At 38.7% G+C, this 17,536-nt stretch overlaps 1 protein-coding gene across 1 annotated transcript in view; it reads right to left on the reverse strand.

The window, feature by feature from the left end:
* Nucleotides 1-17,536, reverse strand: part of RSPO2 (R-spondin 2) — a 133,653-nt gene that overhangs the window by 44,292 nt on the left and 71,825 nt on the right. The window contains exons 4-5 of the mRNA XM_036436785.2: nt 8,818-8,961; nt 6,122-6,310 (exon numbers count right to left, since the gene is read on the reverse strand). Coding sequence (XP_036292678.1) covers nt 6,122-6,310; nt 8,818-8,961 — 333 coding nt within the window. The remainder of the gene's footprint in view (nt 1-6,121; nt 6,311-8,817; nt 8,962-17,536) is intronic.

A 17,536-nucleotide genomic window follows, 5' to 3' on the forward strand; every position in this document is an offset into this window, starting at 1 on the left:
TCCCTCTGTAAAAAATCAATAAAACATATTTTAAAAATAAATAAAATAAAATAAAATAACTAGCACACTCACTGATTTTTTAAATATAATGAAGTATTTGGCATTGCAGAGGGGGAGCAAGAATGCCCCTTTTTCAGATGCTGTCTTCTTCACATAAAAATTTCCATATCTACATTCCAGACAGCCATGGAAGTTTCAAAAGAAAAAAGGTTTTACTCTTATCCTCTCTTCCAAACTATTCTTGAGGTTGGCATGTATAAAGCAGACCACATAAATTGCAACTCAAATGTAAACAAAATGTACAGAAATAAAAAACACATGTCTAAAGCATATTTTCTTGACCCTTATCCTACTGAAAATGTGCTTATTTCCTGCTCTCAGTTTAATCCATCACAATCTACAACCGTATTTAGTTGTATTATCTAATACCTAGTCCACATGTTGCTGTCAATTTATATACAAAAAACAAAAATTAAAGAGGTCTTATTACTATTTGCTTTTTAAAAAGAAAATGTTTGCAGAAATTAAGGGTCCCAATTACTAAAAAATATTTTCTGTTGTTTCCTACCAAGTTAAAAGTCACTTTAAAAAAAAAAGAGAGATAATGTTCAAGTCTCATAAAAGGAATAAGTTATTTTCCAATAGAAAAGTGTGTAGTAGCAGATTCCATATTTAAGTTTTAACACGCTCCTAAGAAAATATTAGGGCTTAAGGAATTGCAGTATGTTATTACTAACAATTGTGGTATGGTGAGTTGAGGAAGCCAGGAGTAGAAGGGATAAAAAGCTATCAAAGAACATATCGAAGCCTCACCTAAATTACTTTAACTGTCTGACTGCTTCTGTGTGTCAGAAAGAGAAAAACCATGTGGGGCACAGAGCGGCTAGGTGCGGGGGTGGGTGCGGGTCCCAGTGCTTCTGGGCAGACCAGGGAGCAAAGGGGCAGAGATAGATGCTGGGTGGGACTCAACATGAGGCAGCCTCAGCGAGAGGGTGACTTTGAAGGACTACAGATATAAAAAATAAAAATAAAAAAAAATAAAAACAAGCTTGAAGTCACTCTTCTTAACCCCAACAAACTGAGGACGAATGACAGTAAAATGATAGATCATGAGGTCTTAGTAGGGGGGAGGCTGAACCAAAACAAAGCCAGTGAGTAGTCGGCATCTACTAAGTGACCTTTGGGGTATGTCCCACTGGCTGTTTCAAATTGGAAGATATCGGGAGGGGGTGGTGATGGCAGAATGCCCTGGAGTGTGTTTTGGGTTTTTTTTTTGTTTTTTTTTTTTTTTTTTTTTTTTTTTTTTAAGTTGGAGTGTGTTTTGGGTTTTTTGTTGTTTTTGTTTGTTTGTTTGTTTGTTTGTTTTTAAGTATTTTAGAACAGCCGAAACCGGTATGGCTCAGTGGATAGAGCGTCGGCCTGTGGACTGAAAGGTCCCGGTTTCGATTCCGGTCAAGGGCATGTACCTTGGTTGCGGGCACATCCCCAGTAGGGGGTATGCAAGAGGCAGCTGATCGATGATTCTCTTTCATCGATGTTCCTAACTTTCTATCCCTCTTCCTTCCTCTCTGTAAAAAATCAATAAAATATATATTTTTTTTAAAAAGTATTTTAGAACAAAAGTAAATGATGTGTCTGTCGGAGGGAGAAATAGTTTAAAGTTGGCTACTTCAATGGTGGACAACCATGGCTCTGCCCTTGATTTTTATTATAAGGAACAAGGAAAAGGCGGGGGGAAACTTGGGTTTCCTGGGCAGCAAAATATTGGTCCTCCTCTTGGCTCTCCCACTAGAAGGTTGCTGTACATCGCCTTGGTCCAGGCATAGTCTCCCTAAAACTCAGTTCCCTCCTCTACCCTATGCAAGTGGGAGAATCAAGAGGGTCACATAGTATAGCCATGGAGTCCATAGCTAAACAACTGTCCCTAGGACTATCCAAAGCTCTCCTTTATTCAGATCTATAACCAAATGGTACTCCCTCAATTCCTCTGAATATCCTACAAAAAAAAAAAAAAAAAAAAAAAAAAAAGGCATTCCTAACCAACTCTTTCACTGGCTCCTTATCCTGCTTTATTTTTCTTCACAGCCTCTATCTCTGCAGAAAATTATGCACTCATCCACTTTTTTATCGCCATGATTCCCATTAGAAAAGCTCTGTAAGGACTCATTATGCCCAATGATTGATAGAGCCATGCTCAATAAATATCGAATGAATGCATGAAAATTAGTCATCATGAGACCTTACAGAACAGCGAGTCCCAGACAGACAGGACAGAACATCTCAGGCTGAGGTTATGTTGGTCGGCCCTGTGAAGGAGTGGAAGGAGTACAGCCACCTCCCAGGGTCAGCATCTCCCCCTGTCCATGAGCATCTGCCAACTCTGTCCCTGCACAACCATGATTTAGTTTTTCTATTCGTTATTTAAATATAGAATGGTAGCATGCTTATATTTTCCTATTAATGTACTGCCTAAAATACAGCATGGTTCAAACTCAAAATTCCTTTCATTTAAAGATTCAAATTATAGCCCAGCCAGCATTGCTCAGTGGTTGAGCATCGACCTATGAACCAGGAAGTTAGAGTTTGATTCCCAGTCAGGGCATTTGCCTGGGTTGGGGGCTCAATCCCCAGGGTCAGGTGTGCAGGAGGCGGTCAATCAATGATTCTCAACATTGAGGTTTCTCTCTCTCCCTCTCTCAAATAAAAAAGAAGAAAAAAACATGAAAAAATAAAGATTCAAGTTATATGTTAAGAGAATAATTGCGTAGCAACAGGGTGAATTATATTCAGTAGTGAGCTCAGGGTGGGAGAGAGGGAAGGCAGTTATATTTGCAGTGAGTACGAGCTTTGTTTTTAAGGAGTCCATTACTCTCCTCCCTTGTTTCCTAGATTCATTTTTTCCATATATTTTTCCTCTCACTCATTATCTACCTTTCTCCTTTCACCATGTTTTTTTTTTTTTAAGCTCTTCTCTTCTTTACCCTCCTGCAACTTGGTAGATAAACAGGTCATAGGTGGATTTAAAGTATTGCATAGTCTTTGAGGGTTGACTACCTGTGAGAAAGAAAGAGAAAGAGGTTGAAAGCTGCCCGATGTGACAGTCTCGGATCAAGCCCAGTGCAGCTACTGAAGAAGTGTTCAATTCTTTTTTTTTTTTTTTTTTTTTTTTTTTTGTAAAACAGCGATCCTGGGCTTCCAGTCTCTTCCTTGCCCTGCACATCTCGGCCACAGAACTTGCCCAGACCTTTTAACAATGAATCTTAGAATCACTGGGTTTTAGAACTGGGCTGGATCTTACAGGTCGCCTACCCTTATACTCTCCAATTAACAAATGAGGAAATAGAGGCCAAAAGAGGTTAAGTGTCTTGCCGAGGGTCACAGAATTAATGGCTTGACAGGGTCCAGAGACCCAGATCTCCTGATCCCCAGAACAGAATCCTGAAAAAGAGTGTCAGCAAAGCCCAGGAAACTCCACAGGCTATTGTCACCAGAAATGGAAGAAAAGGTAACTGATTAAAAAGAGAAGTTTGGGAAGGGACACCGAGTCACTTGAAGTGTAAATCAACCCATGACTTAGGATGTTTTCAAAGAATCTTCTTTTAAAAGCCAATATGCATCTGACCATGAAGGAGAAGATACATTGAAGCACTACACCATTTTTTAAAAAAATCTTACATCCATTATTTTCTTATTTTTAGTAGTTTTGAAATGAAATATCTTATATACTTAGTGACTATTCCATTGCATTGACCTTTAACTTCTGCCTTCCAGTAATCGAAAGCAGCTGATTTTAATGTGCTGGTGCGTTAGTGTGAAGGAGGTGAAGGCTGTGTTTGTGTGCAATCAGGTTAAGATTGGCTCCAACAGGAGAAAAAATCCATACATATGTTGAAAAGATCTGAAAAATGCCTGTATTCCCAACCTGATTACAACTTACATTTTTGCATGGTTTGTCAAAGCAGATCACTAAAATCAAATCAAGATGTAAAATGGGCCGAAGCGGTTTTCGTCTCCATTCTTCCATTAATCGCCGTGACCTACTGAAGAAAGGAACTTTTTGCTCTCTCACCTGAGGCGAGGTGGGATACGACACTGGAAGTTATGCCTGTTTTTATAAGTTGGTGCTCAGGTTCCAAAATTAATTTTCTAGTTGTAATTTCTTACATTTTAAAATAGAAGTTACTTTATTGTGGGAGTAACTTTCCATTTCTATCAACAATTCTATGGTAGGTACCTTTTTATAAAACAAGTTTCCACATAACTTTTTAGACCTACCAATGTAAAATTGAATTTGTTCAACTGAAAAAATGTAGGTTTGGGAATTAAAACAATGGCCAGTGTCTCCTAATAAATAATACTTGATAAAACCTAAATATGAATTAAATCAGAGTTCATTGCTGGTTATCAAAAAGAGAATATTAGCAGATGATATTTACACATTTGTTTCAGCATAATTTACATTGCTGACAGTGTCGGGCTGTACTCTGTAAGACTGTTGGTAGCACAAAAATTATGAGTGCCATAAACATTACAAGTTAACAATCTAGCTGTTATCTACTAATTCTCAAGCAAGACTGGAGCCAGGTCAAAATAGTGGGACGGGAATATCCTGGCTCTTGTTACACATAAGCATGTTTGTTAGAGGAGCATTTTCAGGTTAATTTTTGCTATTAACGTAAACCACAATTGGGGGACCACATCGCTGGGAGAGAAATGGGGGGAGGGCAGTTATATAAACAATGTACAACAAAGGAAGCCTTTCTTTCCAATACCTGAATACATCAGGTTTGTTTTCGGGCATGAGGTTGCAGGTTAAATGCTCTCAGCTATCCAAGAAGTAGCTTATTAGTTTTGTAAGAAAATATTTTCTTATATTTTGACTGAAAAATACTCAGTTTAAAGCGAACAAAACCATCCTTGTTGGTGAAAAGCAAACCCCCCCAAAAAAACTTTGTTTTAAAGACCCAGCAAAGCAAAGCAAGACTAATTCAAGAGGAAAAGCTGCCTTCCTAATAGTAGCTTCTGAATCTGGATCTAATACTTCTCAAAGGCCGGCTGGAGTCTTCCAGTCTTAAAGGTTTGTCTTCCTCCACGGATCACAGACATTCTCTGTGGGGCAGCATAATACGGATGTAAATCCATTTTAAGCTGAGAGGTATTTCTCTCTCTGGCTGCAACCACAAAACTGAAAATCTGTGCCCCAACAGAAAAAAATAAAATAAAATGAAGACAAACAAAAATTATCATTTCACAGGGCAGTTTTCCAAACACAACCTCTTTGCTTTTCTGTGCTGTCGACTAGAAAAAACCCAGCTTCACCCCCGACAACATAGCATCCACTAGTGATAAACGGTACCAAGCGATTACACAGCAGGGGCGCTGAAACCTCCATCTCCAACAGACTGACTAGGCTCCAGCAGGCACCTGAGCTATGTATGCGTCTCCTAATTTGTAAATGGGCCTAATCCTGTCATTACAGAATAATTACTGCAAATCAGCACAATTACTACAAAGACATGAATAAACACACACATACCAGTAGCTGTTTTCTACAAATCATTATCAAAACAAAGAGGACCAGCTAATTGTGGTAACATTAAGACAACGTTTATTCCTCCCAGTGTTTGGGCAAGTTTATTTGAAGTTGTCATCTTCAACTAGTAATGATGCCGATGATTTTACAGATGCCATAAACCTTTCTAATCTAAACTCTTCTCAGCTGAAAGTTGGCTGCTTCCCTCGGAGTAACATCTGCAAAAGCCTGATTTCATAAGACCCACTTGAATGGTACATTAGCCAAAAAAAGACACACAGACACACACACACACACACACACACACACACACACACACGCTCTTAGAAATCTCAATTTGGAAAGCCCATTTGTAATGCACTCTTCTAAATTATTACCAAGGTATCGTGAAAGTAAATGAAATATTCCCTCCCTACACTTCACAGTGTAAGCATTCATCTTTAAATAAGAATAATGTGGGATTTGACCCTCTGACCAACATTGTTATCAGGTTTCTTCCATGGAGAAATATTCATTATTGGGGGTGAGGGTAGGAAAGAGGCAAATTCAGGAAGCACACCACCCATGGTGGTGACTACCCACACTCACCTCCGGGACAGTGCCTCATGGCCATCTTACATCTCCTGGATTCGGCGATGGTTGGACATGGTATTGTATCCTTTGCTGGCTTTTTAACAATTTGCCGTGTTCTGGTTTCCAGACCCCATTTAAATCCACATGTGCGATTATTTCTGCTGCAAGTTCCCCATTCACTCCAATGACCAACTTCACATCCTTCTAAATAAAGATGAAAAACAAACAAAACAAATACAAATAATTTGAAACCCATTTGCTCCACTATCATCAAATTTATACGCTCTCCCCATTTTCAGATTTTCCAAATTAAATTGCACAGCCCACAAAGACCTATATTCGCCTTTCAAACGTTTAATTCTTTGAACCATGGAGTTACTTTCATTTATAATAATTGCCACATACGTAATTTTAAAACTAGTACTTTCAATCTGTCTTAACTCATTTTCTGAAGAGTTGCTTCTGGTCCATTCTAAAACACTGGAATATATAATCTCTCAAAGGTTCAATAGCTAACATCTACAGCCGAACATAGGATTTTTGTATTATGACAGAAGACAAAACTTTTCATGTTAATTCTGAATGCCCCCATTGAAATTCACAAATGTGTTAATTTTACTTTGAAAGTAAGTGTTTGGGCCCGATCAGCATGGCTCAGTGGTGGAGCATTGACCCCTGAACCAGGAGGTCACAGTTCCATTCCTGGTTAGAGCAGTAGGGGGCATGAAGGAGGCAGCCAATAGATGATTCCCTCTCATCATTGATGTTTCTCTCTCTCCCTCTTCTTGCCTCTCTGGAACTAACCAACCAAAACACACACATACTAATATGTATTTATATTTATGTGTATTTTAAAAGTAAGTATTTGGTGAAAAGGATAAGGTTTTTGTTTTGCATTTTCTGATTATTTCAATTCTTTCATTGGGTGTCAGGAAACCACAGTGTGTATTTCCTATTCCCTAAATTGGTTCTATATATTATGATAGTGTGAAAAGTAAACAGGTATGGTTAGGTATATGAAAAAATGTATTATTTTTTCCTATCATATCTGGTTTTAGCACCCCCTTTTATAAAATCATAAAGCGGAAAAGTGGGCTAGCCTACAATCTCCTTGGGTGAGGCTGGGGAGTAAAAGGATAAAAATTGGTAAAGTTAAGCCTCCTCATTAAATTCCCCATTAAAAAGCCCCTTCACACTACCAGGTGACAACTCAGGCCCAGGGTCCACACACAATACTTCAGCATTCCAAATCTTAGCAGACATGATCATGGCTACTCTTAGATGTTTCAAAGCTATTCAAGATGATTTGTATTCAAGACTCAATTTGTAATTTGTTTATCTTCAAGGGTTTCATAAGAGCTCCCATTGACTATCTCTAAGGGGCATGGATCTTGCCTCTCAAAAGCAAACTGAGCATTCTCAATGTGCTCTTCTAGTGGCTTTCCAATGTTTAATAGGCTGTTGCCTGTATGTATGTATTCACTCACAAATAGGAACATAAGTACACATTTCTTCATAAACCTCTTCTTTAAATGTATTCTCTGCAAACTTTTGAATATATAATTATTAGAGGCTTGGTGCATGGATTCGTGCACTGGTGGGGGGCATGGGCTGTGGAGACTGGCCCGCTGTAGAAGCGCACTCATCCTGGTCAGACCCCTGTATTGAGTATCTGCCCCCCAGGTGATCAGTGCGCATCATAGAGACTGGTTGCCCGATTATTCTGGTCATTCCACTGTTTGGTAGCTGGGTTTTTATATATATATATATATATAGATAGACCATTTTAGCAATATTTCTTGAGGAAAAAAAATTCTCAATTTTATCTTAAGTCTCCATTTCAAAGAGATGAAAAGTATCATAATACAAAGCTCTCTTGTACATCATATCAGATGTATAACATGCCAAATATTGTATAATTCAGGGATAGGTGCAGAGAGCTGAGGGTAGTGAAGATGCCATTGCACCTAAGAACAGATTCAGGCATTCATAATGACAGAGCTTTACCTTTTAATTGGTAGTATAAAAATCAAAACCATATAAAAACTATATAAAAACAGTGAAAAAGTAATATAAAAACCAAAGTGTTTTCAAACATTCAAAAAATACACAATTTACAAAATGTGTATTTCTCATTATTATTCACAAATGGTATATATGTATATATTAAATTCTAGCTATATAAATTTAGTAAAGGTAAAACTGTTTTAATGCACTTTGCAACATATAATCAATCACCAAAATATATTTTGCACAAAAATTTTCTTCCCAATGATATTAAAAAAACAAATGGCTAAGAAGAGCCATAATTAATAGACATAACAAAAGTGAGAGAACCATTAATAACATGATACTGCTTGAAATTTTTATTTTAAACAAAATGTTTTTATCTAACAGATATTAGTATTTTTAAAGTAAGAAATAGATGTATTACACATATGATAAAAAGCATTATCAGCATCTAAATAGTTTAATCTAGCAAATGTACAACTCACAAATTTTGTAGCAAACTGTAATATATAAAACAACCCAATGGCAGAATGCCTAAAGAATTCAGAAAGTCAGCAAAAAACTCAAAATAATTTTTAGTTCTAATTAACAGCAAGACAAACAATTTGTTATTAGGTTGAATAACCCAGTATGCATTTCCCCCTCCCCAAGAAACAGGTGTAAAAAGTTGCAGTTTGAAAGTTACACAAAAAAGTACTTACCCACACATTCCATGGTTTCATCTAATGGTGCAAAACCATCTGGGCATTCATCAAAGCAACGGCCTCTATGTAAATAAAAGCCTGCTTTGCACTTGGTACAAAAGTCTTTGCTAAAGCAAGAATCACAGTTTTCTATTCTGCATCCTAAAAACAATTTTAAAGAGAAAAAGAGAAAATTTCAGTCAAAGAGAAATGCACTCCTTTTACAAATAAAACTTTCATAAACTCATCGGTCAGATCAGTTGAAATTCTAGTGGTCAGAGCAATATGTGTTCAACTCCTTTGTTTCCTAATGCCATCCCATTCTAAATCACTCCTACCTCTTGCAACAGCTCACCACATCAATGAGCTGAGACACAACTCCAGCCCAAGGCCCTGGGCAGCCATGAGACCCTTCTGAAATGTTTGCAACTCCAAATGGGATTAAAAAGGATGTAAAAGAAAAAGAAAACACCCCCACTACAAATTACATTGCTGCTGGGACTGAAATCTTCTCTGCTCTTCAAAGGATGTACAAAGGAAAACATACAAAGGGGGATAACTCTAATCAGGATCTTCTGCTTCTGGACAGTCAATTAAAATTCTGTTTATGTTGGTCAGTGCTGGCATTTACTTTCATCAGAGGGTTCCTTAACTTGGAGGGGTAGTTTAGGTCATTAGAATGGAAACACACACACACACACACACACACACACACACACACACACAAAGTAACAATGTGCCAAAGGCTTTATATGCATTTCCATTTAGTGTTCATAAGAATCCTACAAGGAGGGCAATACTAGCCCTATTTTGCAAATAAAGAATTTGAGACTAAGAGAGATTAAGTCCTAGAGCTAGTAGTGGGTTCTGACAGCCCCCAAAACTGACTGCCTCCTACATCTGGGCTCCTTTTTCTGATCCGATGACTGCATCTGGCAAGGAGCCATTTGTGAAGCAATGCTTTCAGGCCTGCTCTCTGTGGACTTGAACCTGACCAGCTCTGTGACTCCAGACAATTGCACGCTTCCCTGAGCTGCTGTTTGCCTCTGTATAAAACAGACATCACAAGGCTATTGTGAGAACTTGTAATAGGTAAATTGACTGGCTCGTCATCTACACATAGAAGCAAGAGTGGACTAGAAACACAATTTTTCCTAAACACACATTACAACAGGTGTAAAAAGAAGCAGAAATGTATCTTGTATTATAGGTCAGATTCCCAAATAGGCCAGTAACATCTGGGCCAGAAGATAGCAGGGCTCGCATGGGAAAAAGAAATATACTCTAAACTGCTCTGCAGAGGAAAGGAGAGAAGGTTAACGGATTGGTTAATTGAAAGGTCAGGTTTTCAACAGATTATAGTTCATTATTACTTGCAACAGATTTAATTGATGGTAATTAACAGCACGTAAAACTCTATAAAAACTCCATGGCATTGCTTATATTCATTTAACAAGCCTCAGAGTGCCAGTACTGTATTTAGAGCTCTCATGATTCAGCAAAGCTTTCAAATATATACTTCCTGTAATCAAAGGTAAAATGGAATAAAAACTAGTAACCGAAACATGAACTCACTGAATATTAAAATTTTGAAAATTGAGAAAATAAAGCCAGAAAGTTGAATTAAAGGCTAAAATATATACATATATGTGTGTGTTTCATTAAAATAATAATTACAGTTTCTAGACCTATAAAAAGACAATAGTAACTCTTCACCTTTCAATATTGAGTCTAAACAGCTCTTCATATCAAATGACCACCATGAAGCAGTTAGTTCAATTTCTAAAATGTTACCATATTTACAACTGGAAAACCAACTATGTGTGGGTGAAAGTCCATAGTCAAATTATCAAATTACAGTATTGCTCTTTTTGGGGAGGATGATTGGGCACAGGATACTTTATCACCCTATAAAAGGTTCACTTGTAGTCTTAAAAGCTGTAACGTATATTTTAACACAACAGTGGTCAATAGCTGGTCAGTCGCTTCTTCATCATGGTGAAAATACATGACCATCATGTCCACAAATTGCTAGTTTTCTTGCTGCTTTTTTTTTTTTTTTTTTTAAAGCAAGCAGCCCTTCCTGTTAGCAGAATTATTTCCCAAGAAATAATGATAAACATCCCAAAGATACAACAGAACTAAAGGATGAAAAAGAACAAAGCACTTATATTTTTTTTTTTTTTAAAAAAAGGACTGCACACTTCATAAATCCTTTGTTATCTAGAAAGTCTGATTCTTCTTTAAAACATGACCTGCACCATTAAGCCTTTTGGCCAAAAAGTTATAACAATAAACATTTGGACTTAATTTGACAAGGTCCTTTACTGACTTTTCTTGTTACCTGTAACTCCCTTTCCTCATTCTGTTCCGTGTTTCTAATACCAGTCCACAGAACATGGAATTTCTGAAATACCTATTATTCTCTGTCAGGTCCCTGAGGACATCTTCAGACACAAATCCTGCTAGAAGAAAGCTTAATTGTCCTAAAATGTAAGTAGAACAAGAATCTGATGCGTTCAAATTATTGACTATGACAACCATGAAAAAGCATGAGATGAATTATAAGCAGTGACTGTAAACATGAAGATCAATAGTTAAGTGAAGAAACCAAGTTGTAAGATATCTAGTGGATAATATAATAAAACCATATGTGCATGGTGGGGTATGAATAGCTTGGGGAATTTAATTTGGGAAAGGGGGGGTAGAATTTTGAAATATGTTAAAATTATATATTTCTGAATTATATGAAGGCAAACCAAAGTTATTGTAATATGCATTTGTGACCTACTTGAATTTACAGGATATAAAACTTTTTTTTAGCATTCTAAAATAAATCCTTTTGATTTCAAGGTAGGAATGAGTTAAGAAATATTAACCCATCCCCAAAATTTTTTATTTTTATTTGGGTGCATGAAATTACTCCCATTCTTTGATAATGCCGACCCTTGCTTTGGCCTTCAAATTACACCATCATTTGACCAACTCTCCACAGTACCCTTTATTTTCATATAGTCAATGGCACATTTCTTCACTCCAGTCATAAGGAAAAAAACCTATTATTTTTTTGTGCAGTATAGTACTAGTAAACAAGAGCTTTGAATGGCATCAAGTCCCAATATCACCAGAAGCTCTGCTGGCCTTCCTGATCTCAGTCACTCTTTGCCACAACATAAAGCTAACGCCCGCAGCGGTACATTCAGCAGCCTTAACCGACTGGACTCACCTATGCACAGACACCTATGAACCGAAAGCTTTTTAAAACAGGTAACCTGAAGATCAACATCTGGACATGCTTCCACGCCCAAAAACCTTCCTCACTGCTCCAGCCTCTCCGTGCGCACCCCCTCCCAACCCCCGCCCTCTTCTGCCATTTCTCTGGAAACTACCCCTTCTGCTTTGGAGAAAACCACTATTTGTGGGGCTTCAGAGCTCCCCTCAACTCACCCCAGCTACTCTACCCAACACTGCTTAAGCTTGTTATCCTTAAGTAATTGGGATTTAAATCTACTCTATTAACTAGTTCTTAATATAAAAATAAAACATTCTCATTATAAATAAAAAAATTCTGGACGCAGAAGGTTTCAAAGAGCAAAGAGAAATGCCCTTCCTTGCTTTAATGGCATAGCCGGCCTGCTTCTCAAAAACAGCAACTGTACTGTATTTCAGAAAAATCTCTATGTCAACTTTATAAATAAATGAGTTTTAAAATACCAGTGGGATCATTTAATAGACTGATAAACCTTAGAAAATTTTATGCTGGCCGGGACCGGTTTGGCTCAGTGGATAGAGCGTCGGCTTGCGGACTGAAAGGTCCCGGGTTCGATTCCGGGCAAGGGCGTGTACCTTGGTTGCAGGCACATCCCCGGAGGGGATGTGCAGGAGGCAGCTGGTCGATGTTTCTCTCTCATCGACGTTTCTAACTCTCTGTCCCTCTCAATTCCTCTCTGTGTAAAATCAATAAAATATATTAATAAAAAAAAAAAAGAAAATTTTATGCTGTGTAAAAAACAAAACAGGTATATCAAAGTTTACCAAACAGAGATCCTTTCTATAAAAATCTGGGCTTTAAGTCCTCGCTCAGAAATATAAGACCCTGGGTTTAGCCAACTTACATGCTTCTAAATTACATGCCTCCTCAAAAATGCAATCCACGAAATGAGGACTGCCAATATCGGTTTGAGTAAAATTATTGTCCAAGTGAAACTGCCTCCAAATGCAGTCTGACGGGGCTGTCATTTGGCAAGAAGGGTTTACTCTGGCCAAGGCGGGGTGGGGGGATGGAGGGGCATAGGCCAGGCACCCCTTCTGTCCTCCCACAGTACCCATACAGGCTCCATTATACAATAACATTTTCAAATTATACTGTAGCTCAGTTCAACAGTTCATTCCAAACATTCCCAGAAAACATAGCATTGTGCCAGACCCTGAGAACATAAGATTGTCAGACCCATTCCCTGTTTTGGAGGTGCGAACGCCGAAGGCAGGGGGCCCTGTGCGCTTCCAGGGCCTGGCCACACCACGCAGTGGTTACCCGCTGGGCACCTCAGAGGCAGGGAAGACTGAGTCACTTCGTCCAGCCATTACTTTCCCATATTTTGTGTTCAGTCTGTGAATTCCTTGCTTCTAACACAGAGCCGGGCACGTGGTGGGGTTGTAATGGTTGCCAAGTGCACTCATGGGCATGCCACTTAAAAATGCAATTCCTTTGTAGCATGCAAAGGCTCATTTGAATGCTTAGCTTGAGATTGCTTACACATGCACTGTAGGTATCTTTAAAAAGAAAAGTTGGTTGGTTGCCGTAAATCGTATTGGAGGAACAAACAGTGAAATACCTATTTAGAAATAGAAAACACCATTATAATTGAGAATGCCAACCCTGAAGGGTGCCAGGCAATCTGCGCTATAGACGTTGGAACCTCCGCTGAGCAGGTGTTAGGAAGACAGAGGGAAGGCAGAGATCTGGCCATGACCACCAGGCATACCGAGGCAGTGAAGAAACGTCACACGCATATATGATGGGCCCCAGGCAGAGAGGCTGGGATGGGCTGGAGGTTACAGCGAGGGGATGGTTACTTGGGCTCAGACTGCTATGGGCAGGGAATTTCACTTCACATGTAGTTACAAAAAAAAAAAAAAAAGAAAGACTATCAGTTATTTGTGTGGTTTTCAGTGTTTGAATAACAATAAAAGTGAAGTTAGGTTCAAGACTAGGGCTTGCTTTCACTACTGTAAAAATTCTTGAACCTGAGAGTAACATGGCAAAGATGGTATCTTGTTTGTTCCCTCACTTCAGCCAGTAAAAGCCATGAGGAGCCGGGCATCATGATGGATAACTAAAGGCACGGGTGAAAAAGCATGCCAGCATCCTCGGGCCACTAACGGGAACTGTCCCAGGCGGCAATGAGATAGATGACAACCTGACTGCTCTGAGTGCACACAGAGTGAGCCAGCTGGGGAGCCCTCGTTTTCAGGAAATGAAGCTTCCTGGAAGCAGGAAGAAGGTGATGGTGAGGAGAGGCGCCCAGAGCCTCAGCACTCTAAGAGGAAACAGTCGTGGGGAAAGTTGTTCCATGAATCAGTGGAGCCCACAAGCTGAGTTGAGATGAAAACTGAGAGAAGCCACAGGTTCGCCATTACCCCCTCTGCCTGCAGTCCCACAGTGCGGACGGTCTTGGCACACGGGCAGTGTTCGTTTTGGTTATCTTACCAGCGAGGCCTAGATGACAAGAACCATGTCTTCACTGAGTATCTCAGCATGGCCAATTGTATAAACAGAAAACGAAAACCCTGAAGTGAAAGCAGAGAAAAATCAACGTTTGCTAAGCCCAGCCGTGAAGACACACACCAAGGAAGCAGCCCTTCCCGTTAGTTCTTGGTCACAGGCTGTGGGCTGCAGTCTGCACTGGCACACCCTGGTTGCCTGGCGGCGGATTGATCCTCAGCTGCCCTTTATTGTCAGACCACCAGCATCTCAATTCCCAATGAGGCAGACGCTGCCCTCCCCACCCCCGGGAGAGGGGGGAGGGCATTTTGTCTTCAAGTGCAATGACAAGAATCCAAGAGCACCAAGACCTCCCCTGGAAAACCTTATGTGGTTCTCTGCTCAGGGTGTACTAAAATCTGTAGAGAAATGAAGGCAACAGGTTATTCCAAAAGGCATACGAAATTAGACCTTGAGCCAATTTTTTTTTCAGATGGAAACTACTAGACTGTGCAACTTCATATGAGATTTCGTAAAACTGTTTAAATATTTTTAGGTTTCTCTAAAAACTTCAAATAATCCCATTTGACATTCCTTCTCAAAACTCCCAATGATTTATAAATATACTAAAATACAGTTTTTTAAAGCTTTATGTTAACAAAACCATGCATTTCTAATATGTACTATGGCAGTAATCCCATTAGAGTTGGGAATGATGAAAACTATGACCTAAAATCTTTAAAAAATTACATTCTTAGCAGTAATCTGTAATAATTTTAATAAAATGGAATTTTATACATATTAATTATATTGTAATTAATATAATAGATAATTATATATATATATATATATATATATATATATATATATATATATAGTATATTTACTCAAAAAATAGCATTATCTTTAGTAAATTATCTCTACCTTTGTTTTGGTCATGCAGCTAAACAAACTGACTACAATCATTTATTAAACACCTGCATGGAAAATCTGTACTTCAAACATTAGGAACCAGGATTTAGGAAAACTGAGATGTAAATGCAATATTAGATCTCGAGGTAGAGATGGAGGTGAGCTCATTACCGCCAGATAGGAGGGGGAAATGCCTAACCTACCTACATCAGATGAAAGTTCAGAGTATCAAAGAATAGGTAAAAGGTACCACCTAAAATGTGTATCACTTCCTAGAGCCCAATAAGCCTACCCTTCAATAGAAACCATTTGAAATGTGCAGGGCCCCTTTCTGAGCACAAGGAAGCTGTTCGGTTCCTAAATTGCACTGACGGTGGTCTGTCATGCCATTAGGGCCGTGACCACAAGGATGGCAAGATCCTGCCTTGGCAGTTACTTTCATCTCCAAATGGCAATTAGGTAAGATGAGTGGACTCCATCCAGAAATTTACATATTATTTTTCAGATAGCTATAAAGTTCTATCTTATATGCCAAAAAGTGCCCTTTATTTCAACCTCTGAGGATATATATGCTGTCAAATGTGTGTTTTTTCCTCCTGACTCATTTTAACTTAGCATTACAACGGTTCATTAACATAAAAACCCCAAATTCAAATTTATGAAATATGTTGCTGGTAGCTTCATTGCAATATTAATAGTTGAATGTTTAAAAAATGATAGCTTGCCCACCCACACACAGAAAAAAAAAATCTGAAGAAATATTAAGGCTTGTGCAAAATTGTGTGGTCAAGTAATGAAGAACTATAAAAAACGTTCAAGTGATGCATATTTGAAATCATTCTCAAAACAACCGAAATTAAAACTTGGACACATCTACTGGGACTTCAAGAGTAGGTGTTTCAGACGGGTGTTTTTTCTCCATTTAAAGGTTGTGAAAGAGGAGGACAGCTACGTCAAAACAAAGTAGGAAGGGAATGTGATAACAATAAAAGTGGTTTTAAAATTACAAATGAAATTAATATCTCTTATCAGATGTTTAATCCCTGGCAGTAGCAGCTCTCCCGTCCTGGTTACTCCTTGTGCTTTTCCTTTTTTGGTGACTTCTCACCCTTTCACGTTAGACGGAAGCAGAGTACTTTAATAAACCAGACTTGAGTCTTAGTCTCATTTTTTTAAAAAACATTGAAAAAAGCAGAACTCTCTAACCAAACGGAAAAGCATACGTAAACTAATATATGCCCAACCTCCACCCAAAGAAAACAAAAGGAATCCCTTAATCCCTTTACACGCCAAACAGGCGAAAGCAGGAATCAGCCAACTCTTCCCGTAAAAGACCAGATAGTAAATATTTTAGGCTGGTGGGCCATAGGATCTCTGTCTCAAAGACTCTGCTCTGCGGTAAGAACAAAAGCAATTGTAGACAATGTATAGATGATTGTGTAGCTATTTCTGACAAAACTTTATTTATGAACACGGAACTTTGATGTTAATATTATTTGTATGCATTGCAAAATATTGTTCTTACTTTGATTCCCCTCCAACCCTGGCCAGTTAAAAACCTAAAATCTACTAATTAGTTCAAGGGCCCCACATAAATGGGGGGGCAGGCCAGATTGTGGCCACTAGTCTTGGTTTGCTGGCCCTTAAACTAGAGAATGATTGATAAATGCATGAGGCACATCAGAGGGAAAAGGTAAAAAAGAAAAGGGTTTAATTCTGAAAACATAAAATGGTAGTATTGAAGCTTAGGGTGGCTTCGTGACTCTGCCATCTTTCAAAAGCACAAACCGGTCTTGTCATTTCCCCGCTTTAAAACCCTTCAGTGGCTCCCTGTCACTTCCAGATTCAGATCAAACCCTTGATTTTAAAACACAAGATCCTTCTTATTAGACACACCCATCCGTTGCCTTAGCTTCACCTCCATGTGTGCCTTTCATCCTATTGATGCTGGTTTCCTTTGACCTCCCCATGACCTCCCCACACCAAGATGCTGTGATAGCACTTCTGTCATTGTGGTTACTATGTTCATCACAAAGACCTCCTCCCCATTAAATAGGGGTCCCATACAGATAACAGATAATGTGTTCTGTTGTATATTCACAAGTCCATCACACAGGTGAC

This window comes from Pipistrellus kuhlii, unplaced genomic scaffold, assembly GCF_014108245.1.
Source record: "Pipistrellus kuhlii isolate mPipKuh1 unplaced genomic scaffold, mPipKuh1.p scaffold_m20_p_14, whole genome shotgun sequence".
In the NCBI taxonomy this organism is placed as follows: domain Eukaryota; kingdom Metazoa; phylum Chordata; class Mammalia; order Chiroptera; family Vespertilionidae; genus Pipistrellus; species Pipistrellus kuhlii.